The following is a 27257-nucleotide window of genomic DNA, read 5'->3' on the forward strand; positions in this document are numbered from 1 at the left end:
TGTGAAGGAAATAAGTGTGGGAACCCATGGAATTCTTAAGAATTTTTTTTACCAACTATACAGCTAATAGAGGATTAATATTCAGGACATCAGGAATGCAAGAAGCAGAGTCATGTAGCTGTAAGTTTCTCTGGTCCCAACCAGTCTTGTGGTCCATGTTTCTCCAGTCCTGCCCGGCCCTGAGGTCCCACAGCTGCTTATAAAATAGTTATACAGAGGCTTATTTAATTACCAATTCTATGGCCTAATGGCTCAGGCTCCTTGCTATCTAGCTCTTACAACTTAACTCAGCCCATTCCTATTAATCTATGCATTGCCACGTGGCTTCATGGCTTCCCAGTACTTTCATACCTTGCTTCTCCTGGCGGTGGCTCATAACGTCTGCTCCAGTCTCCTTTACTCTCTCCAGTTGGAATGTACCACCTAACCTTACCCTGCCCTGCCACAGGCCAGTGCAGCTTTATTTATTAACCAATCAGAGCAACACATGTTCACAGCATACAGAAAGATATCTCACAGCAGAGTTGAGACAACAAATGAGCCAATTTTTTTTTTTTTTTTTTTTTTTTTTTTTTTTTTTTTTGTTTTTTGAGACAGGGTTTCTTTGTGTAGCTTTGCGCCCTTCCTAGAACTCACTTGGTAGCCCAGGCTGGCCTCGAACTCATAGAGATCTCCTGTCTCTACCTCCCGAGTGCTGGGATTACAGGCGTGCGTCACCACCGCCTGGCTCAAATGAGCCAATTTTAAAATGGGCTGTGGGTCTCAAAAGAAGAAACAAAATGACTAAGAAATTACTTTAAAAGTGTCCAACACCCTTAGCAATAAGTAAAATGCAATTAAAACTACTTTGAGATTTCCTCTTACTCCAGTCAGTGGGATTAAGAGGAAACAACAAATTACTATAATAATTTATAATACTACTACTGGAGGCGGTGTGGGGAAATGGGAACCCTCATTCCCTGTGGGTGGGATTGCAAACTGGAGCCACCAGACTGGAAACCAGTGTGGAGAACACTCCAAAAGCTGAAGTCGATCTACAATGTGACCCAGCCATCCCACTCCCTGGCATAAGCCCTAAGGACTCAACGCCCTGCTCCACGGATAACTTAGTCATGTTCATTTCCACTCTATTCACAATAGCTAGGAAACAACCAAAATGTCCTTCAGCTGACAAATGCTAACAAAATTGTGGTTCATACACTGCAAGGAGAAATGAGATGTGGGCAAGTCTGTGGAACTAGAAGATTGTTGGTGTGTAAGGGAACCCAGATCCAGAAAGACAAACACCCCATGTTCTCTCTTAGCTGTGGCTATTAGTTCTGACTCTTTAGATGTGAGTACATAACTTGGAGTAACAGCAGATACCAGGACAGTAAAAAGGAACCCACGTTGTGTGTGTGTGTGTGTGTGTGTGTGTGTGTGTGTGTGTGAAGAGGTAGAAAGTCTAGAGTGGGGGATAGTCACAGGAACTATAAAAGAAGAGTTAGGAGAAACTGTTATGGGTCTTTATCTACAGAATGGGGAAGGAGGAAGTATGATCACTAAGAATTACTGGAAAAGCCATAGGGAAACAACCACATTTTACACTGTATTTTCTTTATTACAGTATATTAACCTGGGCAGGTGGGCAGGCTAATTGGTTTAGAAGTCTGTGTGTGCGTGTGTGTGTGTGTGTGTTGCATCAAGTGTGTAGGTGCATGTATTGTTCTGAGCAGGACCTCAGGTGTCTTTCCTCTGTATCTCTACATCTTATTGCCTCAAGACAAAGTCTCACAAACCCAGAAGCTTGTCTCTCTGCTAGGCTAGAGGGCTGGTAAACTCTCACACTCTCTCCCCGAATGTTGCAGGGTTACAGGCACAAGGTCAGCTTTTTCTGTGGGTGTTGGGGATCTGAATTCTCATTCTTGCAAATAGTGCTCTCCCCCACTCAACCGTATCCCCAACCCTATCTTGAGAAAATGCAAATTCCGTACACTGGAAGAAACTTAGGCCAGCTGTGCACCAAACATGACAATTCTCCTGGAGGGGTTTTATGAGAACATGGCCTGAGTCAAGGGTGAACTAGATCTCTATGGGTCTTGCCTCAGGCGGGAATACTGAGAAGTAAGGTACTTCCCTTCCATCAAACAGCACAAGATGAATACTGTTTGCTTTAATGTCATGGTTTCAAGCCGAATGAGCCAGAACTGTATCCTCAATTGTCCCAACTCTGCATAACCAGCAAACTGGGTGGCTTCCATTTTAGACCGTTCCTGATGTTTTCTATCAGGTTTCCTCCATGAAACAAAGACTTATAAGCAGCTGGTGGATCCCCCCATTTTATTATCTTTGCCATTGAACAGCTCATTTTATGGGCTTCCTGTTCCAGTTTCAACCCTGGAAAGTTACGAGAGGAGTCTATCTTTGGTGCTGCCAGGCACAGGGGGAAAGGATGGATAGCAGAGCGCTGCGTGCCACTCTTGGAAGGCTGGCATGTATCCACCTGCTCTGGCCCTACACTGATTCTTTGGTCTTTTGAGGGTGTGCAGGGAACAAGTGGCTGAAAGTCACGTGTGCTGGCCACCTTTACTTCAAGTTGATACAAGCTAGAGTCATTCTGGAAGAGGGAACTTCAATGGAGAAGATGTTCCCACCAGCTTGGCCTGTGGGCAAGTTTGTGGTGTTTTTTTCTCCTGTTCGTTCTTTTTTGAGACAGGGTCTCTATGTAGCCCTGACTATCCTGTACTTGCTAAGTAGACCAGGCTGGCCTTGAAATCATAGATCCATTTGTTCTCCAAATGCTGAGACTGAAGGCACACACCACCAAGCCTAACTTAATGTAGAGCATTTTCTTAGTGATGGATGTGGGAGGACCCAGACCACTGTGGGTGGTGCCTCCCCTGGGCTAGTGGTCCTAGATGCTGTAAGAAAAACAGGCTGAGTAAGGCGGTAAGCAGCTTCCTCCATGGCCTCTGCTTCAGTTTCTAACTCCAGGTCCCTGCCTTGAATTCCTTTGATGATGGACTATGACCTGAGTTAATGGCCAAAATAAACCCTTTCTCGCCAAGTTACTCGTACACAGTGTTTTATCACAGCAATAGAAACCATAACTTAGACAACATGTGAATACAGACATTGTCAGTGTTGTTTAGAAGCCTGAGGGGTGTCATACTAAGTCCAAATGTTTGCTGGACAGCTAGCTGTTGATCACTCCAGAGTTAATTCTAACTGTTTGACAACATTTAGTCTCTCCATGAGTGGTTCCTAACTTTGTGCTTCAAAGTGAACACAAGGCTCTAATTTTATTGATTCTCCAGGATACCAAGAACTTCGCATTGAATACAGCTGCTGCTGCAAGGCTGTCAGAACTGACAAGGTCTTACCCCCACCCCAAACCAAGGGGGTCAAAAACCCCATGGCAGGGCAGTCAGTCTCAATATCACATCCTGCAGCTACGGTCAACACCCTGTGAGGACTGTGATATGGCATTTCTTGCATTCAGCCTCCTAATACCATGGTGGAACCTGTCAGTCTTAAAACATTTAACTAAAAGCTACATTTGCCATCTTTTCATAGCTTCCAGCATAACTGTTAGTCAATCTCTTGGAGATCATGGGCCATTGGGGGGTGGGGGGAAGAGGAATATAGGCAAGTCTCTAGAATCTGGGCTGTCTTAATGGCTCATGTATGCCTTTTCATCTCTAACAGCAAAGTGCAGTCAGTGATTGCAGATAAATGGAAGTTAGGTCTGAAGAAGCCAACCCTTCCCCATTTAGTTGAAACACATACTTGAAAGGCCACTGTGTTCTGGCTAGCTGATCTTTATTCTCCCTTCCTCGCAACTCTCCCCAACTGATACCAAAGCCAGTCTGGCTGAGATTACAGATCTGAATCAATCAGACCCTCTAAGTGTAAGGAAGATCAATGAAGCACATTACACTGGCCAGCATTAATGCCACCAAGTTTCAAAGAGTCACGGACAGAGATGATAGGATGGCTTCAGCAGAGGACAGGCTATCATTCTGCCAGAATTTGCTAACTTCTGTGCCTTGGCCTCAGGGTTAATCCTCAATTTTAAAAAAGCCACTGTTTACACTCATCAATGTTAACTTCCTTTCATAATTTACTCAACTGGAAAAAGTATTCTATAACAAAATGTATACAATTTAGTAATTGTACAAAACAGGAATTTAGCAAGATGACATTGGTTACAGTCACCAGCATGAACACTCAATACTTTTCACTGCCACTTCCATGAAAAGCTCAGGTAAACAAAATGTTACTGGCTAAAAAGTCACAAGAGGAGCAATTTGAAACTTCACAAACAACAGCAAAGTTGATCTTCCACAATAATACTGACACATGATCACTAAGAGGCTCCCATGATGCCGCTGTCCTCTTGGAATGTATGCTTTCAGAGTCCATCTTCTGCATGAGATGTCAGCTTCCCAAGACCGAACTTGAAGCATTGGAGTACAAAATAAGGAGCTCTTTATTATTATTTATACAAAACCGGTACATTAAAAAAAATTAAGATTCAACAACTCTGCTGACCCCCTGAGGAAGCTAAGAGCTTTTATGGGTCCATCAAAGGAGCCCATAAATGATTCAGTCACCAAGCTCCTGGCCACAGGAACAAGGCACACAGCTCCAGGGCCATTTGTGTGGCTCCGTCATTGGCTCTGCAAGCTGACTTTCCCTTCATTAGGCTTGGCAAAGCAAGCCAGGGTTTCCTGGACAACGGTAAAGAGCATTGTCTTCTCTGGCCCAAGGTAGAGTATTTTTATCAGTGTAACGTTGAGTTCTTTTATTTCTTAAAACACTTTCAATAAACTCCTAGCATAAGACACTTTATTACAACATATACAGATTTGATAGTTTACCCCAAAATCTAGAATTCAGCTAAATAAGTTAAAATGTCCCTAAGGAAAGTTGGCTTAGAGAAATGGTCGTTTTCTTTAAAACTGTGTCCCCACACTCTAGAGGTCCGACTTGTTTGTCCCCTTGTCTAAGTAACACCAAGAGCTCTGCTATCCTTAGAGCAAAGCATGGCACTTTCCTAAAGCCTGACGCTAAGACACATAGTAGCCCAGCTGGCAACAATCTAGACAAGGCCTCTCTGAACCAAGACCTGCAGAGATAAATGCAGCGACTGTTTCTTCATTGAGAACCATTTCACACATTGTTCTGTAGTTTGAGAATAAAAGTTAATTCTTCCTATGAAGAAGTAGGTCCCTTCTGAAGAATAATGTTGTTTACCCCCAAAAATCAATAGACCAGCACCAAATGAATTATTAGTTTACAAAAAATAAACTTAGATTGCAAAGTTCTACAACTCAGACTAAATAAATATAAAATCAGAAGTTCTATCAGCTACAGTATAATTTAAAACTCCATTTTTAACCCACTGGGAGAAGGCCAGTCTCACACTGATCACCATGAACTCCATCATTTCATCAAACACCGTTTCCAGCTTGTGGCGGCTTTCAGAAACGAGCTGCAGATCACATCCGTGGTGCTCAGAGCATAAATCCACGTGAGATCTTTCCAGAACACAGCATGGAAAGGACCTCAGATGTCTCTGAAAGAGCCAGAAACCAGGCAGGCACCTCACTGGTCATGTCCATTCATCTCCCACAAGACACTGCATTGAGATTTTTAATTCACAGATCTCATGTTAGTCCTTGAGAACCCAATGCCCAGGTTTAGTTCAGTACTGTCAGGCTTCTCAGGCTGCCTTCTTGGTGCACGTTCCTTGCAGATCTTGTAAATTTATCTTTGATCTGTGTCAGAAAAAGATGAAGTAGTAATACAGAAAATGTCAGCAATGAAAAATTGGGGGTTAAGGGTGGGTGGGTGCGTGCGTGCGTGCGTGCAGGCCAAATGACAACACTGGATGTTATCCCTCAGGCGACACCCACCCTTTATTTTGAGACAAGGCCTGGAACTTGCCAAGCTGGCTGAGCAGTGAGCCCACAGGATCTGCCTCTCTACCTGCCCAGAGGTTCCATTTTAAGCTCATGCCACTACACCTGGTCTTGTTTGTTTGTTTGTTTGTTTTAAATCTGGATCCTAGGGATTGTACTTAAATCGTCCAAACATTTCAGTGGTATTTCCTAGACCAGGACTGTAAAACTTGAATTTGGGAAAATTCCTTAATCAATCGAAGTCTTACCTGTTGTGAACCATGTGACTTCTGACGAGATGTCCTGCTGCCAATGCTGCCATCAAGGACAACTCCCCAGCCATCACAGTACCACACACAATTCGGGCAAGCTGCCGTGCATGTTCTCCAGGATTGTCTTTGCACGCTCCTTGAACACCGAGCATCTGTGATTAGACCAACACAGAAGATTACCACAAGGCATCAGAGGAGCACTAGACTCCACTACAAGTGGTAGGCAGATGTCAGGCTAGACAGCTAGGATTGACATAGCATGGTGCTGTGGGATTTCTGTATGTTAAATATTGCTCTGATTGGTTAATAAATAAAATACTGATTGGCCAGTAGCCAGGCAGAAGTATAGGCAGGACGAGCAGAGAAAAGAATTCTGGTAAGTGGAAGGCTGAGGCAGAGAGACACTGCCAGCCACCACCAATGCAAGGAAGATATAAGGTCCCGGTAAGACACAAGCCATGTGGCAAAGTATAGATTAATAGAAATGAGTTAATTTAAAATAAAAGAACTAGAGAACAAGAAGCCTGCCATGGCCATACAGTTTGTAAATAATACAGTCTCTGTATGTTTACTTGGTTGGGTCTGAGCAGCTGTGGGCCTGGTGGGTGAGAGAGATTTGTCCTGACCCTGGGCCAGGCAGGACTAGAAAAACTCTAGCTAAAGCATTTAATGTCCACAAAACTAACTGGCACCATGCACTTACCTGCTTAATTAATTAATCTCATGATTTATTAGACACACACACCTAAACCATATATACATATATATGCATGCATGCATGTGCGTGTGTGCGTGCACACACGCTTAGAACCCCTAATATGTATCTGGACACACTAGGTTAAACTGGGAGAAAGCAAGGACAAAAAAGATCCGTGCAAATAGAGTCGAGTGATGTGGTATCAGGTAGACACATGTATTCCTGGTGTGATGGTTAAACTTGGTCATCAACTTGACATATCTGGAAGAGGGAACCTCAAGAGATAAACTGCCTCCAGAAGTCTGGCCTGTGAGCGTGCTTGTAGGGTATTTTCTTGATTGCTAATTGATGAAGGACCCAGCCCACATAAAAGTATGACAGCTGAATGAGAGGCTAGGAACAAGCCAATAAGCAGGTTCCTCCATGGTCTCCATGGTCTCTACTGCCTCCAAGGTTCCTGCCCTAACCCCTTAGTAAAAAAGTTCTACCTAGATATCTAAGTTGAAATAAACCCTGTCTTTCCCAAGTTTGTTTTAGTCAGTAAGAAACAGAAAAGAAAGCAGAACAACGGGGAGTCTGAGCTAGGCCCAAGACCACTGCTGTGTACCTGCAGACAAGCTTGCTGAGGTAGAAGGTTGGTCCCACCACCCACAGTTCCGATCTCTATAGATGGCATGGTGCAGCTGATATACAAGTCTTCATTTGTGGGACCACTTGCTTCCATTAAAGTAATACAGTTTGAACTACCCACATTCTGTGCTGCATCCTGGAAGGGGACAAGGAAAAATACAGTACAGTTCTTTCCCTTTACAACCATAGAGCAGAAAGCAAAGTGGAAACTGGTGGGCTCACCTGGCCACATGCAATGTAGATAGCAGTGACGATGTTTGCTGCATGGGCGTTATAGCCTCCTATGCTCCCAGCCATGGCAGAACCCACCAGATTCTTGTTAATGTTCACATCAATCATCGCTTCCGTAGTTGTCTTTAATACCTAGACCACAGTGGGCAAATTGACATACTCCCCCAGGAGAATCAAGCAAGACATACTTACATCTACCTCTCTATACCTCTAGGAAGCAAGGGAGGAGATGTGACCCTATTTAACTGTCCCAAGAATGCTACATGCAGATGGGCATGAAAAGTAAAACCATTTTAATGGAAAGCACAACCCTACAAATGTAATCTTATTAAAGATGTTAGTATTCTCTTAATTTTTTATTATTTTAAAATCTTTCTTTCAGCCCCAGCTAGCTCAGCCCTCACTGGCCTCATACTTGCTGAGATCCCTCTGCCTCTGCCTCCCAGGAGCTGGGATCATAGTTGTGGGCCACCACACCTGGTCCCAACCCAACTAAAGACACTAAGACTTTACAGTGGGCTAACTCCTCATCCATCACTTACCTCCCTCACCACCTTGGCTGGAATTACAGCTTCACATACAACTGTCTTTCCTCTCCCTTCGATCCAGTTTACAGCGGCAGGTTTCTTGTCGGTGCAGTAGTTACCACTAACTGCCAGAATCTGCATTTCAGGGAAGAACTCTTGAAGCTTCAGAAGTGCTTTCTCTGTGCCCTAGGAAGAAGCGAAACAAAATGTGGGACAGATTCAACATTCTGACCACCTTAACTATTTCTAAATACAGTTGTTCAGTACATCCAAGTTATCATGGAGTTTGCATCCAGAACTCTCTTTATCTGAAAACTAATGCTCCACAACCCGTTGAAACAATGACCCAACTCCTGCCCCTGCTAGCCCAACAACACTCTACTAGTGTCCACAGAGTTAATGACTCTAACATGCTCAGGTAAGTGGGACCATTATAGTAACACTTCGTAACTGGTGATTTCACTTTGAATAATGTTCTATTAAAGTGTCTCTTACTCATTCATGCATTACCCAATCAACACTGAGGCTACATCTGCCTATTGGCTAGTATGACTAACGCTACTATGAACACGAATGTACAAACATCTCCAGAGACTGCTTTCAACTCCAAAAGTAGAATTGGGAGATGACACAGCAATTCTATTTTCAAGCTGTTGAGTATTTAAAACCTCATTGAAAATTTAAAAAGCTTGGACATTTATGATTTTCCTCTTTCTGAATAATCTTTATAAACAAAATCTGTAACCTGACTAGATGATTTAATTTTTTTGTATTTGTCACTGGTAAAGAGTTATCAGCAAAATAAAAAATGTACACCATATAAAAATCAGGAAACAGAATGGATTATACAAGCAAACCACATATATTCAATATCTTAAAGTATTTCTGAGCATGATGATACATGCCTGTAATCCCAGCAATTAGAGTCAGAGACAGGAAAACTGACCACGAGTTGCAGGTCAGCCTGGCCCATGTAAGTGCTCCAAGTCAGCCAGAGCTACAGTGCGACCCTGCCCCCCCCCACACACACACATACACAGAGAGAGAAAGAAAGGAAGAAAGGAAAAGAAAAGGAAAGGGGAGAGTCTCTAGAAAAGGTCAGTTGCAAGATTTGGGGATAAAGCTCTTTTGGGGTGGCTGGGGCATGCTCAGAACTGATCTGGGGCTCCACACACCAGCCTGCACTCTTGCTCGGCACTGAGCTAAACACCCTTGGTGCTATTCCTGATTGGGGAGGGGATTACTTAAAAAGGCTCTGAAGTGTTAATTCCAGATCCCTCCCACCCCTGTGAGTACATTTACAACACAGACCGTGTCTGATCTAAACCAGGGCAGCTAGGCAGACAGTTGGCAGGTGTTCTTCCTGAGAACCTAAGTCCAATTCCCAACACCCTCTGGTGTCTCACAACTGTATAAAACTCCAGTTCCAGAGGAATCTGATGTCCTCTTCTGGCCTCTGTGGACACCAGGCACACACGTGGTGTACAGACATACATGCAGGCAAAACATCCATATACATTTAAAAAAAACTAATTTAAAAAAAAAAAAAAATGACCTTTAAGTGTGGCCTTACTCCTTTCCTAGATATTTTCTGGGAATCTCAAAAACAAGACTCAACCCTTAAAAAATGTCTTAATTCCCCGGCAACCCTGTGATCTAGGGCTTTACCTTAGCTGTGCCCTGTCCAATGCATAGGAACTAGTCATGATCACATTGGGCTCAAGTTCAAAGCCACCAGAAACAATATGGATAGCTGCTATGAAGACACTTGACTGTGATTGAGACGCCCAAACACAGGGAAGTTGACTTTCTTCCTTGCTCCTCTTTTTCTAAATCCTTGTGCTTAAACTATTTGTGTTTTTAAATAAACTCTAACTCTGCTTCAAAAAAATAAAATAAAATTAATTTTTAAAAAAGGCAAATAGAAACACCACCAAACCAAGCTATATCAAACAATATTAAGCTTTTAATAAACATGTGAAATAAATGAACTCTTTAAGTATGTAACATATGGACATGGTGTATCAATAAAGAACATGGCTGGGTGTGGCACTACACAACTGTAATCCCAGCACTCAAGAAAGCAAAGGCCTAAGAATCACCATGAGTTCAAGGACAACCTGGGCCACACAATGAGTTCCCATGTGCCCATCCTGAACTCTTTCATACACAGTGGATCTCTGCTTACCTTGGAAATCATGTTCATCCCCATGGCATCCCCCGTCCTGGACTGGAAACGGATGTACAGGTTGCGTCCTGCCATTGTCACATGAAGTTTCTGCAGCCGTGCAAATCTGTAAACACAAGGTTTGCATTTTAATCCAAGATGAAAATTTTCATTTTTTATTTATTTTTACCTTTTTTTTTAATTTTTTGGTTTTTCAAGACAAGGTTTCTCTGTGTAGCCCTGACTGTCCTGGAATTTGCTCTGTAGACCAGGCTAGCCTCAAACTCAGAGATCAGCCTGTCTCTGTCTCCTGAGTACTGGAATTAAAGGCGTGTGTCACAATCGCCTGGCAAGAGATTTTATTTTAAATCTACTTCAGTGTGGAGTATTGTTCTTTAGCAAATGAAGGATAATCAGCTGAGTCTCATTCTCAGACACTGACTAACTAGAAGAAGGTGGATAAGTCCAAATAAGAGTAAACACTGACCTGTGCAGCAGCTGATGTCTACTGGTATGCTTCTGTGATTTTAATGGTCTTCACTCAAAGTAACCTGTAACTGTACTAACAACCCTACTCTGCCTAGGAAGTCCTTCTCTGGGACGGTCACAATGGGTCAGATGCAGCAGAGCCTAGCTCCTGTCTTTCAATTTACTGCCGCCGCCTGTGAGGGGGACTAAGGGAGTGAACTCGGGCGGCTTTTTCCTGCTGAGCCATCTCACCAAGCTTTAAAAACCAAGTTATTTCTATGGGGTAATTCATCTGAATCAACATTCTCCTTCACCAAGAGTATTACTCCTGAATGAATGGATGCAGGGCAGCGCTAAGTTATTGGAAGCAGGCAGTAGATCAACGACTAGCTTTAGCCATCAGTGTAGTCTCCACTCATGCCCAGCACACACCTGCTGGTGCTATCGAAGGCCTCCTTTACCACGTCGAAGCCTTCCGGGGTTTCAAGCCAGGCCTTCACTTCTGCGGAGTCACAAGCACGAGGAAGTCGCACCACTGGGCCTCGGGTCATCCCATCTGCAAGGACCCGGCTGCTGGCACCACCACCAAGCTAAGAAGAGGATCATGGGAAGGAACATTAATCCAGAAAACACTTCAGAAGCCTCTTCCAAAGCCCGTGACTGTCCCCAAATCTGTCTTGATCTCCTTACCCTGCCCGCTCGCCTTACTCTGTAAAGCAGACAAACCCACTTACACCTATCGCTCTGCAGCCCCTGTTGGTACTGGCCACAAGACAGCCTTCCGTTGTCGCCATTGGAACCTGGTACTCTTTCCCATCCAGGCACAGGGGCCCTGCCACTCCAACAGGGATGGGCATATACCCGATCACATTCTCACAGCAAGCTCCCATCACCTAAGAAACACAGGGGGGCAGTACATGAAAACTCATGCTGTAATGGACAACAGCTCATCTCGTCCCTATCACTAATAATTCTTTACTGAATCCTATAAAATATAGCAACAACATTTTTAATGCATTCTTTAAGTTGTTATGGTGCTGAGGATCAAACCCAGGGCCTCGCCAATGTTAGGCAAACATTCTATCACTAAGCTGAACCCACCCCAAATTTCCTCTTTAAAAATATTTAAACTGGTTGGGTGGGTGGTGCATGCCTTTAATCCCACACTCGAGAGGCAGAGGCAGGCAGATCTGAGTTCAAGGCCCGTGTGGTCTATAAAGACTGTTCCAAAACTGCCAGGGCTACACAGAGAAACCCTGTCTCGAAAAACAAACAAACAAAAACTTTAAGCTGTTGGACTCTTCCAGCAATGACTATGAAAACATGAAAAACACTTAAAAAGTAGCAGTGGTGGGTCAAGTACAAAGCAAGCCCTCCTCAATCAATTAAACAACATACCAGGGAGTAATTATAATCTCTGTACGGCAGGTACTGCAGAGAAGAAGGCTCTGGAAGCTTGGTGGAGAGGAGCTGCCGGCGAATAGATACCCCACGTTCATGAGTCTCCATTAGAGTTTCCAACTTGTAGGCTGGGATGTGCTTGGCATTGACCAACTGGATGATCTCTGCATCACTGAGGAACTTTGCACCTTTCTGAAGAAATGGGAAAGCGGGAGGGAGACGGCAGGAGAGTCAAGAACTGCAATTCACAAGCCAAAGACACAAAGCTGAAAGCCCACAGTGCGGGGCTGCTTAGATGACAATAATGGATGCATCAACCTTGGGAACATAAATATTCAGCCGGACTCTTCCATTCTCCTCGGGAAAGAACAGTACCAGAACAAAAACCTTGCCCTCAGTCCAACTCCCCTACTCTGCTGTGGGCCTGCCCACATTGTTAACTTACATGCTCATGGACTGATCGATGAAAGCCAGTCAATACATATTGCTACAATAACATAGGCAATACATACATCACACAGTAGCATTTTTGTGTACACGCTGTGGTGTGGCCCTTAAACAGCTGAGGATGCCAACTCTCAAGAGCACTAAAGAGTACAGGAAGAGCAAAAGGGAATCTCAGAAGGCTTTGGGTTTGAACTGTCAAGAGCCAGGGAAACGGCCTGGTGGGTAAAGTGCCTGCTGTTCAAGCGTGAGGACCTGAGTTCAATCCCAGCACCCACAGAAAAACCACTCACAGTGGTTACATCTGCTACACCAGCACTGGGAAGGAAGAAGACAGGCAAATGCTGGGGGCTTGCTGTGCCCAGTTTATCCAAAATGGCAAGCTCCATGTTCAGTGAGAGACCCTGCCTCACAAATTCAGATGAAGCCAGAAGCTATGGTACCAGACACCTTTAATCCCAGCACTCAGGAAGCAGAGGCAGGTGGATTTCTGTGAGTCTGAGGCCAGCCTGGGCTATATAACAAGTTCCAGCCAGGAATACAGAGTAAAGCTTCGTCTCAGAAACAAAAACAAAAAACAAACAAACCAAAAACAATGATGGAAAGAGACTGAGGAAGACATTCAGTGTGACTCAACCTTCACTCTGCCCACCCACATAACAAAATAACATCCAAAGTTTAAGGTTTTGCAAAAACTGAACAACAAAACCCAGTGTACACAAGTAAATAAGCAAAAATAAAACAAATGAGAATGAACTAAATCCCATATGCACAACCCTGTTAACATAGCACGGCAATGAGGTCTGGCCAAGGGCACACAGTTTAGGTTTTGTTCTCAGGTGCTGCTAGGCCTCACACACATGCCAAGCTACATCCCCAGCCTAGGCACCGTGACACAGGTACAACCATCACACCCAGAGTCTAATACACTGCAAGAGAAATGTCCATGCTATCTCCTGTGGAACGTACAATAGACTTATAAAAGTACACAAACATGACGTTGCCAACTGCCAGGAAGAAAAGAACAGGATTTATCCAAATACTGGTGTCAGATCAGTTACACAGGAGGAGTAAGTTCTCAAGGCCTACTGGACAATAGATGATGAATGTTAGCTTGAGTGTGTTAATTATTCATAAAGAAGCTATGCATTTGAAATACAACCAATTTCCTCTGTCAATTATATCTTAACAAAGTGAGGGTCGAATGGAACTGTATCTTACCAAACATGAAAAAGTTTTGAGAGAAGGTCTTACTATGGCAGCGCTAAGCAGACAGGGAAAACATACTCTTTATACAAAGTTAGACTGAGCAGATGTGGCTGCAAGTATGAATGGATATATATAAACATGGAGGCAGAACACGGTGCTCAAAGCTCCAGGAGGAAAAGCTAGCTGCATGGGGAGAAAAAAAAAAAAAAAATCACAAAACAAAGCTTCGCTCTATAAAGCACAGCCCATGTTCCTACAGATGCAGGTACAAAAGCTCCTCATCTCTATGAGAAACAGGAATGCACTACAGTTTTGATTGTGGAACCAGAAAATCTCAGCCCCTGCTTCTAACTTTACAGTTAGTTTCCTCAATGGCAAATATCTTGGGGCTATTACTAAAGCCTCTTGAGCCTGGGCTGCTCATCTCACAGATGGAGGAAATTCCCCCAAAGGCTGTAGGAGAGAAATCCACTTGTTGATAAGCCACGGAACACAGTGACTTCAACACGGTGGGCCCTGGTAGTACTAGTTTTTACTTCCTTTAACTGAAAACAGATAAAAACACAAACACCCCCCCAAGTGGGAGTGCACACCCCATCCTCACCTCAGCACTCTCCAGGATCTGCAGACATTCTTCATTAGGCCGAGGCTCGCTGGGGAGTTCAATTTCAGGCTCCTGTGTCTCCAGTGCCACCGCAGGGCTGGCTGCAGAGGCTCCAAGCATGAACGTAGCTCTGCTTGCAGTCTCCGCTTCCGCCACTAAGGGTTTTATAACCTCAACTGTGAGGGAGGCAAAAGGACATCTCAAAACCCTGTAGCCACTTCCAAATGAACCATTCAGCTTCAGGGTCCATCCTCAGACAGGAGAACCGAAATGAAGAGAACAGGAAAGTACCTTTCCTATCCTGGTTTGTCCCCAGCTCCTCCTCCACTGACGAAAGCTTCTGGTTCCTTCTCACAAGCAGAGGCTCACGTCTGCAACAGTTGTCTTGGGCTTTCTTTGGTGTCACGACAGGAGATGTAATGGGATTTTTTAATGAGAGTGTTGATTCTGTCTCTGCTTGTTCAAAGAAAATGTACTTGACAGCCAACAGGAAAGCTAAACTCAGGGTAATCACTTGTTCAATGTCCATGCTGATCATCCTGAATGAAAGCAGATTAGCATATCAGTTCAGAAATATAAACATCACAGCACACCCTTCCTTGTAAGAGTGCAGAGTACTGTGGCTTTCATTCAGTCAACTTACTTGGAGAGATAAAACTGCCAGAGAGAAACACTTGGTTCGATTCTCTTGGATACATCTTCATCCAGTCCCAAGGAGACCTTAGAATGTTCTGTTGTGCTATTCTGGGGGGAAGGATCGGCTATCCAGCGACTGTGAGCGTGAACAAGAACCAACCCTAAAGACTGAAGGAACACATTTTCAATTGTGCATCCTCTGCTTTCTCATCCCTCCCAAGTCCACAACCAGACACTACCTTCCTACCTTCCTTGGCCCCACCTTATCATGACAAGAAAGCCCCTAGTTTGTTAGGTGACTAATAAAAGCAGTGTTCCCATCTCTGTTCAAACATTTTTAAAGAATAGGCTTTCAAAGACAGAAGGACTTGCAAAATCTATGTAAAGGAGCGAGAATAACAAAGACCAGAAGGTCCCAGGGGCACAGTGGCACACACCTGGAATTGCTACACTCAGGAGGCTGAGGCGTGGTTTCAAATCTAAAGCCAGCCTTGGCTATCTAGTGCGATCCTGTCTCAAAACAACACACCAGTCCCAGAACTTCAAAGAACCAAAGAACAAATTCAGAGAAAAGAGAGGACTCGGAATATCACTGAAAGGGCTGAATGCTGTATCCACAAGACAGGAACTAAAAACACAAACAAGAGTCCCCAAGAACCCAAAGCAGGAGAAACACTGAAACCACGGATCCTGGAAAAGAAAAAGGCTATTACCATAATCATCTTGACCCTTTGGGTTACAGGGTTTGGCTTATTCTCTTCTTCTTCCAAAACTCGGGCAAAATGGCTGAGCTGCCAAATTGGACGACCCTCTCGGCTTTCCCGAGAAAGCTACAAAGTAAGTCAGCATTGCATTAGAGGTATGCGTTGACTCAGGGGAGGAAACAGAATTATGAGAATACTCTTCTACACCAGCGCCAGGAAAACCATTCTCACCTCTAGGACCAGGGACACACAAGCTGGGAAAAAGGTCATGAACACGAAGTAGTTGGCGAGCACAGACATGCAGCCAAAGCAGCACATGATTTCCAGCTGCCGCACCCCTGGTTAAAGAACAAGGAAACAAACGCAGAGGTGGTAAAGGGTGGGTTTCTGACACACCACTTATCTCTCTCAAAGACTCTTCCTACAGGTAGACAAACCTGGGCAAGTTTTACCACATTAGGTCCTTTGCCACCTACTAGAAATTAGCAACTCAATGATGCTAAGACTTTAAGAACAGCAGTTACAAAACTCTTAGTCCCTCAAGGACACAGACCTTGACTTCTCCCATGTCCCCAACTTTACAATGCTATACATAATGTAAGTGCCTGATATATCTGGACAACAAATGTGCTTCCAGTTCTTTTATAAAATGCTAGCACAGGCTGAGACAAGAAGCTAAAGGGCCACCAGCTACTCTCCAGCTACCCTCCAATCTGCACTGCTTCACCTAGACTCACTGTCACAAAAGCAACTCACCTCTGTATCCAGGGCAATTTGTCTAAGAATGTATGTATCAATAAGCACTTACAGCTTTCTGACATAGTATCTAAGTAAATAAATAGTCCTTGCATACCACTAAGTTTGAATTCCATAAAACCTCTATAGTGCCTATTAATGTTCTTATAGTTTTGTTTCATTGACCTGCCTGAAAATGATACAATCATGCAAAAATGTTTTAAAAAAAAAAATCAAGATTAAAAATTTTAACAAACATTTCACCACAAAAATGTTTCAGAGGTGATCTGGTAATGTCAAATAGAAAGTACCAGAACTGTAGAGGCCAGAAGAGAAATTATGATCACCAACTCCTACTCTTTAACTCAAATTAAAATAAAAAATTGCATTGAATATAAATTAAGAAACAATTCCCCTTTCTAATAAAAAAAACTAGTTAGAAAAGCTAATATAAAAACTCAAAGTATATTTTATTTCTTAAATATGAGATCATCTGAGCGAAAGCATACGCTGTACATTTTTAATTTTACATGATTTACTCTCGTGACCAAGGGCATTTGAGAAACTGCAAATTATAATAATAAAACCAATCTACACTTTAAACAGTAGGTGAATGGAATATTTTCACACTCAAAGCATACTTAACCAACGATTAACAAATTAACCATCAACTTCTTTCCCCCACACTCATGTTGTCATCATTCTTCCTTACAGTCCCAAGACCTGTAAAAGCTGTGGCCTGTGTGTGCGCTAGGATTAGATCCTCCCATGTGCAAAGTACACACTACCACTGAGCCACACCCACCCCAACCTTTTCTTTTGTACTGACTTTTGCAGAGTTACTTCCAGGACAGAGTTATAGCTCAGGGGTAGGAAGTGTCCAGAGCATGTACAAGCTCGTGGTTCAAGCCCCACCACTGTGTAAAAAGGGTGGTGGCAGTGGAGTGGCTTCCTGACCTTAAGCCACATCCCTAGTTCCACACAGACATAAATGTCCTCAGACAGGGCATCAACCCCACTGCTTTCCACATCTGATTCAGATAACCGCCTTTTCAAGGCCTGTAATTTCCTGCTCCATCTTCAACATCTCGCACACTCTTCTGCTTGAAGAAAATCAGTTAACTGTTTTCACCAGATCGACATTTTATTTTATTTTGGTAGTGGTGACATGATGGTATCTTCATTAACACTCAGAATTAAACCTTTCAGAAGGTAACTTTTTAAAGTGTGTGTGATTATGGGAGCACATGTGTCACAGGGCATGCTCCAAGATCAGGGGACAATATCCGCTGTCCTTGTGTCTGGGTTATAAGAGACAGTCTCTTTGAGGTCCACAGGCTAGCTGGACTTTGAACTGGAAATCCTCCCACCCCACAGGAGCCCTGGGATGGCAGCCGTACGCTGTCCTGGTCTCCAGAGACCCCAACTCAGGTCCTCATGCTTGCAGAGCAAGTGCTTCGCCCTGAGCCGTCCCCTAGTTTCCAAAACGTAAATTTAAAGCATACAAACATATCTATCGATCGATTGATAGCAATCGATTGAACCGCTGAGCTATACCCCCAGCAGTAGGCATGTGAATTTTAAAACAACTTAAAAAGTACATGGCTTTTCTTCCTTGAGTAAAAACCTTTGTTGAACAGCAGAATGTCTGTTATTACTATTAGAAGTGTAAAGAGGCATTATATATTAATAATGACTACAAGACAACCAGATATTACCCAAATGTTAGTTGCTCAAGAGCTAAGGGTGACTGCTGCTCTTGTGGAGGACCTGAGCTTGGTTCCCAGCACCCAGGTCAGGTAGCTCACAGTCACCTGTAATCCCAGCTCCAGGGGACACGGATGGACACGGACGGACACGGACATATGGTTTTCATGAGAAAGCCATAAAAAAATCTAGTCTAATTTCCAGGAAACTTCATAATAGCAAGATATATTTATTCTGATAAATTTCCATGCCTGACCATAATTTTTATTGTATGTAATGGAGCACTATTTGATGTCAGTTTTAATTCTCTAGTATTTGATTAAGGATGAAGAAGCATGTTGAGGCTGATGCTGCAGACATGCTAAGATTTATCTTAGGATCTAATTAAACCCTTCCCAACCACCTGATTCGATGACCCTAATTCAGACCTAGACTCTTGCACCCTCCAACGTGACAATTAAAACAAAGGAACCGAGTTACTGATTTAGTCTAGGCAACAGAAAGGGGTTTCCAGAGCAGCTTTAGAATGCTGCCATGGTTACAAACCAATAGTGGAACCCAAAACACCACCAAGCGGAACGCAGAGAGAAGACAGTGAAAGCAGAAAACATCAGTAACCTGCTACTACACTTTATCACACACAGGTCCATATACCCTCACACTAATAATAGTTACAGTTTAAGGCCTTTAAAAGTCAGAATTTAAGAACAAACAGCGTAAATCCAAGACCTTCTATTTTCCCCTTTAGTGACTGACCTACTTAATTGTAAGTGTATTAGAAATTGTTTACAAACCTGACATGGTGCCAACTCCAATTACAAGACATTCCACAAGAGCATCAAGGGTGAATGTGGGACCCAGAATTGCCATTCCACGAGCTATATTTTCCCTTACTTCATCCTAAAGTACAGACCAAACACATTGATGGTTGTAAAGTACAAGTTAACCCTTTAAAATGCTATGTCCTACATTAAACTTATTTTACTACTTAAAGAATAATGTGATAGGATGTGTTCAAGTGGCAAAATGGGGCAGTAATACAAAAAGACCTAGTACGACACTGCTGTACTTCCCATGGGTGACAGTCTGCTAAGGAGTAGTCCTTTGAGGTGGTAGGTTAATCCCACCATTTAAATTTTGTTTTGTTTTGTTTTGTTTTTCGAGACAGGGTTTCTCTGTGTAGCTTTGCGCCTTTCCTGGAACTCACTTGGTAGCCCAGGCTGGCCTCGAACTCACAGAGATCCTCCTGGCTCTGCCTCCCGAGTGCTGGGATTAAAGGCGTGCGCCACCACCGCCCGGCTCCCACCATTTAAATTTTATCTAATTAAACCCTTTAACATTTTATACTCTGGCTCCCACTGACAGAAGCTTAGTTGAGATTTCTCTGAGGTCACATTAGTACAATAAAACCTAGATAATTTTCTTATCAAAATGTTCAAATGATCATAAGCAGAGACAGGTGGATCTCTGTGAGTTCGAGGCCAGCCCGGTCTACAGAGCGAGTTCCAGGACAGGCTCCAAAGCTACAGAGAAACCCTGTCTTGAAAAAACAAACAAACAAAAAAAGAAAATATAAGCCGGGCGGTGGTAGCATATGAGACTCTAATATGAGACTCTAATCCACCAGATGTTATAGCAGAGCCTCACGGGAGGAAGTGGATCACTGAGTGTGGGCCTTCTGCTTCCCCAGCCAGGCCCAACTTCCTGTGTACTCTCTCCTCCTAGACTGCACTCAGCCTCCAGTCCCTGCTAACATACCTTTCTCACCACAATGAATTATACCCCTGGGGCTATAAACCAAAAGAAACCTTTCTTAGCAATGAGGAAAGTACCAGAAACACTGCCTCTATTCCCTTAGTGGGTTGACAAGGTAGTTTCTATATCCAAGCTACTGCACTGTAACTTCAGAAAAGTTTCAAAGGGAAAATGGCAAAGTGAGGCCTAGAACTCAAGTCTAAAAGCTTGAGAGAACTGGGACATTTTCAACAACGAAGGAATCTATCTCATTAACTCATTGTAAGACTAAACAACAGTAGAGGAACACTATCACACTCCAGGCTTCTAACTAATACTCACCTGTGAGTTTGAACTTAGGGCAAACTTGGCTAGTGCGCTCGCTCTAGACAGGTCAATCAAAAGCAGGAAAAAGGGCAAAGCTTCACTGGGGAAACAAATCAGGACAAGTTCCATTTAACACGGGGAAATACAGTTTTACAAAGTTCTTTACAATAACCCTTCCATACCACACTTGCACGGCCATGTAGTGCCATACTTTTCTGCAAGGATTCATTGCAAGCCTCAAGACTAAGAAATGCTCAAAATGCTTGCTGAAGTGTATTTTGTTTCACTTTTTGAGACAAAGGCTCATGCAGCCCAGGTTGACATCTAACTTCTTATTAGCTGACACTGGCCTTGAACCCCTGATCCTCTCCATTCCTTCCCCAAGTGCTAGTATTACAGGCATTGCCATTATGCTCAGCTTAACTAAAACACCTCACAACGTTAAAATGGACATGGACACACAGAGACACCTTTCAATGTTATTCTAGGCTTATTAAAAAATACTTGAATTAACATTGAGAAAAATGTATACAAATAATAGTACTGAAAAAGCTATACCACCTCTCCAAAGCAAGAAGTAAAAAACAGCTTTCAAATAAGCAAACCCCTAGAAGATAATAGTGAACAGGAACAAAAAATTGTCTATAAAGATGTTAAGCACTGTGATATTTATGAAGAAAATCAACTTAATCCAATGTTAGATTAACAAACTTCACATAGAAGAATACTATATAGGCATCACTAATAATTTAACATTAAGGACATGAAAAGATGCGGATGATCTGTATCAGGCAAAGAAGCCTAAAGACAGCATATATAATATGACACTCAAAAAATGTCTACAATCAATGGGAAAGAATATGTATCAAATGTTAACAGTTAACACTGGCTAACAGCGAGAGCATATGAGAAATTCCCCATATTTTCTAAACTTTTAAACTTATACCTCGTCTTTAACACAGGGCATGAAGGTCCTTACCGGGTATTTTGGAGAATGCACACTTGAGCCTTAAATACTTACTTCAAGCCTGTCAGCTCTTTGTCTAGGAAGTGAATGACAACTGTACTGAAGACAAAACTGGAGAAGATTGTGAACAGGCCAGCGATACCTAAAACGGCAAATTCAACACTCAGAACTCCTTACTACACAAATGCTAACATGCAGTCTCATACAACGCTCTGACAGGAACAATACCACTTTCCGTTTTATTACTGAGACCTCAAGTTTGAGAATATTTACTAAGAAGAATCTGGAAACTACTAAATGTACCCAACACTCTTATCAGCATCAGGCACTTAGAAATTTTCACAGTAAATCAAAAGTCTGACAGCATGCAAAGAAGAAAATCAGTATTACCCAAAATATATTTCGACCCAAGCTGTCGTAAGTTCTGGAACTGGAAGTAAATGTACAGGATGGCAATGCACCGTGTTATGGTGAGGATGATGATGTCACTGCTCAATACATCCTATTGGCAGAGAGAGAAAGGTTTCAAATAAGTACTCAAAAGCAAGAATTTTTATTCTGGGTCACTGGTTTACATATTATCACAAATATAAATGCCAGCATATTACAACCAAATCAAAATAGCCAACATGGAAATCGAAAATTGAATGCAATTTTTAAGCAATCTGTAATTCTTCACAATTATTTTTCTCTGACAGTCTTTACAAAGGGAGTATTTCTCAGAGTCAACTACACTCACTAGTATTAAAGCATTTTAAATGCAATCCATACCTTGTGATCAGCTGAGACTCTGAGGTAAGCCCACTAGAGAAAACTACTCAGAACTCTTTTTGCTTATATGTTCTCTAAAAAGGAGACATCTTTAGAAATTGTAATGTAATTTACTTTAGTCAAAATCAAAGTAATCTCACTAACCTCTTCAAATTTGGGGCACTCATAATTCCAACCACAGATCTTGTTGTTGCCAGTAAACATGTTCATGGACATCATACAGATGGTCAGTGTTACTGTTCCCACAATAACTTCCCAGGGATGGGAGGCCACGAAGAGGCCATGCATACGGAAAAGTCTTGACAACATTGTAGCTACACGGTCTTTGGATCCTGAGGGAACACCATGGATGAACAGTCAGCATACAACTCACTTTCAGGAAAACAAAAGGATGCGGTAAGCCCTGTGTGCAGTATCTTACACATAGAACTATTTCAGTGTTCAAATAATTCCGGGAAGTAATTGTAATATTCTATTAAAACGACTCCTGTTACTTCTTCAAACACTTAAATCTTTTATTACCCACTGGCAACCAACTTATATGCAATTGCTTCTTTAAAAGTAAGTAATTATGTGAGTCAAGGGAAATAAAGCAAAAGCAAACGCGAGAGAAGCAACTATTCATATTTTCTAGTTACTCAAATAGAAAACCCATAAACACCCTCTTCACCGTCCACACGCTTAAACAAAGGTAGCATTAAGAAGCTGCTTACTGATCTCTTGCCATAAATCATGGGGATTTCTAAGTACGACCCTATACCACTATTTCATTCTATAAACATAAAGCAGGCAGGACAGCCCTGGCACGACGTCTGACCAACTTCCCTAAGGTGCCTGTCTCTAGAAGCCTTTTCTGACAGACGCTTCAGTTAGTAAAAAGGAGGTCTGCAGTTTGCTACGATGGCTGCTTTTCTCCCAGCAAACAAACTACAGGGCTAGAAGACCAATTTAAATGTGTTAGATGTGGAAGGCTCCTAAACTTACAGCTAGCCAAGACTGGAGAGTCAGTAGAAGTAGATGGCTAGCTAAAATGTGTGTCCTTATCATGCAGAAAGACCCACAAGGGGGAAGACACAGCTCAGGGAAAGGCCCTCTGTTGGACAAAACAAAACAAAACAACTAACAACTCCTTGCCTGACAAGAGGATTCTCAACCAAATAACAGCAAGACGATCTGAGCTAATGACTACCACTCTTCCATGTTTGCTGGCCAATTAATAATTTTGACATTCCTATTTGAAGAGTAACCTCACAAGGCCACTAAAGCCAACAGACATACTTGTAAGCTTCATTTCGTACAGAAAAACTAACACACACAATGAAGACTACTGCCCATAAAATCACTCACAATTAAGATTTAAAAACTAGGGTCGGTGAGGTGACTCAGTGGGCAAATGTAGCCACACTTAAGCCTCGCTGTTCCTCACACTGCAGGTTGTACCGTGACCTCACCCTCATACCATGGCACACACAAGTGCACACAAACAATTTAGTGCAAAAGAAAACCAACAACTGAGCCCACTGATTGTCAGAAAGACTTCAAACATATTCATTAAGAAAGCAACCTATCTGCTGGGGGGGGGGGGGGTGCACGCCTTTAATCCCAGCACTCCAGGGGCAGAGGCAGGCGGATCTGTGTGAGTTCGAGGCCAGCCTGGCCTACAGAGTGAGATCCAGGAAAGGTGCAAAGCTACACAGAGAAACCCTGTCTTGAAAAAAAACAAAAAAAAAAAAAAAGAAAGAAAGAGAAAAAAGAAATCGACCTATCTACTGGTGACAGAAAACACAAATTTAGTAAAAGAAGGCAATAATGTAAGGGGGGGTTAAGAAAGAGAGGGGCTTGGCTTCATTTCAGGAATGAAGCCAATTAGCAATTATCTCTAACTAAAACGCTCCATTTTCCCCTCTACGTTTCAATCATACCAGACATGCCAGTATAACTGATTTTCAAGGTGGTCACAACACATTAATTCAATCATGAAATCAATTTTGTCAATAAGAACAGTTTTAATTAATTAAAAATAGAAAATAACATCAAAGCAGTTTCTGGATAAAACAGGAAGCATGGATGAGTACTACACAAATTCATGTATCATGAAATTATTTATGACAGTCCCACTGGAATGTGTGTTTCTTACTGTGGGGGTCTCAATTTTGAAAAGACAGCGATTATTAGTAAGGCATAAAGATGTAGCAGGCTTTGTCTGGATTTATTCATGTTTTCAGTCTTCATAATGAACTTTACCATTTGCTTTTCTAGCATCTTGCACTGATCAATAAATACCTGAAAACCTACAACTACAAAATACTTTTATCCAGGGCCTGGATTTAAAATCTGAAAACTTTAGACATGTCCACTGGCTTTTCTCATATGGTCTCTCCTTAAAATCAAAAACTAAAATACTGCAAACTAGCCTGAAGAATTGGCTTCAAGATCTGAGAAGGTAAATTAGTTTCATATCTAAGTCCTTAAGAAAGCAACCTATCTGCTGGGCGGTGATGGCCCACGCCTTTAATCCCAGCACTCAGGAGAGAGAGGCAGGCGAATCTCTGTGAGTTCGAGGCCAGCTTGGGCTACAGAGTGAGTTCCAGGAAAGGTGCAAAGCTACACAGAGAAAACCTGTCTTGGAAAAAAAAAAAAAAAAAAGTGACTTATCAAATTCTCCACCCTTCATGACCAAATGCTTGAATATTCTTCCCTATTATTATTCATCACCATCAAAGTTGATTTTGCTGAATTAAAATCTGAGTTGCTATCAGGAAGGCCCCAAATAGATTACAAATTAGTAACCCCAAACCTCCAACTGTATTCCATTAGGCACATCAGATTCTTCATTCATCTGATTTCCTGGAGCACTGCCAATGCTACTTTTCCCTGCTAGGTGTCAATTCCTATTTTTGATATTAGGGGGAGGGGAGATTACAGAAAATCCTGTCACCAATCCAAACACAGAGAACCCCACCCACCTGGAAATACAAACTGAGCATGTTACCAAGGTGTGTCAGCAGTAACCACAATTATAAACTCCCTCCTCTCAGGAGCACCCGCCCACTTCTGTGACCATGCAAAGCATCTGCAGGACAGAGTCCATTACAAGCGACAGCAGAGGGGCTGTGTGGCAGTTCATAAAAGCTCAGAGAATAGCTTTTGGGCTGCATTGCAATAATGCAATAACTTACCTAAAACAAGCCACATAAGAGACAATCGCCTACTTAGCCAAATAAAGTATACAGCAAACATTTCACAGACTCTTCAAAGGTTTAAAATTTTAAAATTACCGGAATTCTTTTTTTCTTTTCTTTTCTTTTTTTTCGAGACAGGGTTCCTCTGTGTAACAGCTCTGGCTGTCCTGGAACTCACTCTGTAGACCAGGCTGGACTGGAACGTGTGAAACACCATAGCCTGGCTAAATTTACTGGAATTCTTAAATTCTAATCCTATCTAGGACTAGACCCATTCAGCACTGCCATTTACAGAAAGGATTCTCTGATTCTTCCAGTCCATCCAGCATTCTGCCTGTGTCACACATTCCAATCTTTGATTGTATAGTATCCACACTGACCTCAAGTGAATTAATTATATGCATGTTGTCCCTTTGAGGGTAAGACCCCTAATCTATACCGCGGTTACTTTGAATTCCAATCGGATGTAACATTGTACTTTCTTAACCTACCAATCACCACACAAGATCATCACCACCATCATGCACTAGAAAACAGGTTCAACACCCAACCTCATTATACATCACCCCTTTGTAAGTCCATCTCCTCATTTTGAAGTTCTCTGACCAAAGCCATTAAGTGGAACTCTTGAGAACTACTATTTTGTGAGTTAAAAATAGTCCAATTCCAGATACCAGCAATTTCATATGGGTTTAACGGCACAGATACCAATCCCAGAATAGAGCTCGTAGTCTACAAATTAGACAAGTATATAATAGGGTGTGCATATGTGCCACATTCCCCCACAGACTCACACTTTTCCTTGAAATAGCTGTGACGTCCACACAAGTTTTCATGTTAATCTGATAGTTCATGCATGACTTCTTTCTACTATTCACGTACTAATTTCCATGTCTGCTTTCTGACAAACGTATCGAATTCTAGAAAGGCACTACAACAAAGCAAGCCCACAAACTGCAGTCCAACCTCACAGTATATCCAAGTCTTTGCCCTAAATTTAAAAAAAAAATAATAATAATAAATTCAAAGTAAACAAGAAGGCATATTCCCTACTTTGTGAGATGCTCTAATTGTACATAAAGACTTAATGGTAAAGCCATTAGAAACAAACGTTTCTTATGGCTTTACAGGACCTAGTCCAAAAAGGCACATGCTCAAGCAAGGAAATATTCCATATGATTACTCCAGATGGAATACATTAACCTCTTCCTATCTCAGAAGTCTATTGTTTAACTTGGGAACCTCGAAGGTCCCGTCTTCCTCATTCAAATAATTCCAAAAGGGGTGCAAGGTAAGGACATCAGTATCCACGAGCCTACGCCCCTTAAGAGAAGCCGAGACCTACAGGCAGACGGACAGGCTTTGGAGGGCTAGCTTTGCCTGCACTGACCTCGCATCCTCCTGGCCCATTAAGAGGGGCCATAACCTGCCGTGTCCACGCGGATCCCGGCTTGGGGTCGATCTGCAGCCTACATCAGGCCTTTCTCCATCACTTTAAAGAAAGGTCCTGCCGCATGGCAACGCCTGGGCGTGAACACTTGTCTCCTAGGGCTCCATGAACATCCGCTCCCGCTGTCGCCCCTCCCGCCTGACACTCGTTCTACCCGGATGAGCGTGACCGCCCGGTCAGCGGCACATCGCCCTCGGGACTGGACCCACGGACGCCGGGCTGCTGCACTGGCCCTGGGGCCTAGCCGGCCCACGGGTGGCCCAGGCCACACCGCCCGGCCTCCAGGACGTCTCCTCGCGGCCCGTTCGGTCCACAGGCGCCTCGCGGGCCCTGGCGGAGCGCGAGACCCGCCGCCCGCCAGCCCCGCGGCCGCTGCCGGGGCCGGTCCCCGGAGTCAGCCCGCTCACCTCCGGATCTCAATGGAGGACACCAAGCCGGCCCAGCCGCCGTCTCCAGCCAACGGAGCCTCGGGCGGAAGGAACTGCGCTGACGCACGCTCCGGGGGCCGC

General features: G+C 43.1%; 1 protein-coding gene across 1 annotated transcript; it reads right to left on the reverse strand.

The window, feature by feature from the left end:
- Positions 1–4082: 4082 nt before the first annotated feature.
- Hmgcr (3-hydroxy-3-methylglutaryl-CoA reductase) lies at positions 4083–27257 on the reverse strand. Its single transcript, XM_036207041.1, has 20 exons — positions 27156–27257; positions 22261–22448; positions 21736–21847; positions 21400–21487; positions 20394–20478; positions 19112–19217; positions 16107–16213; positions 15885–16001; positions 15179–15339; positions 14827–15074; positions 14536–14711; positions 12276–12470; positions 11612–11770; positions 11310–11467; positions 10431–10536; positions 8258–8428; positions 7707–7847; positions 7462–7620; positions 6155–6309; positions 4083–5762 (listed from the first exon to the last, which is right to left on the reverse strand). The coding sequence occupies exons 2-20, from the start codon at positions 22423–22425 to the stop codon at positions 5708–5710; spliced, it is 2664 nt and encodes an 887-aa protein (XP_036062934.1). The 5' UTR covers positions 22426–22448; positions 27156–27257; the 3' UTR covers positions 4083–5707.

This window comes from Onychomys torridus, chromosome 15 (genome assembly GCF_903995425.1).
Source record: "Onychomys torridus chromosome 15, mOncTor1.1, whole genome shotgun sequence".
Classification (NCBI taxonomy): domain Eukaryota; kingdom Metazoa; phylum Chordata; class Mammalia; order Rodentia; family Cricetidae; genus Onychomys; species Onychomys torridus.

Excerpts from the sequence above, each read along its gene's own strand:
- Hmgcr (XM_036207041.1), bottom strand. The coding sequence starts at position 22,425 with ATGTTGTCAAGACTTTTCCGTATGCATGGCCTCTTCGTGGCCTCCCAT. Across the intron at positions 19,218-20,393 it reads CCCTAAGTTCAAACTCACAG|GATGAAGTAAGGGAAAATAT; the intron begins GTGAGTATTAGT and ends TCTGTACTTTAG. Across the intron at positions 11,771-12,275 it reads GAGATTATAATTACTCCCTG|GTGATGGGAGCTTGCTGTGA; the intron begins GTATGTTGTTTA and ends TGTGTTTCTTAG.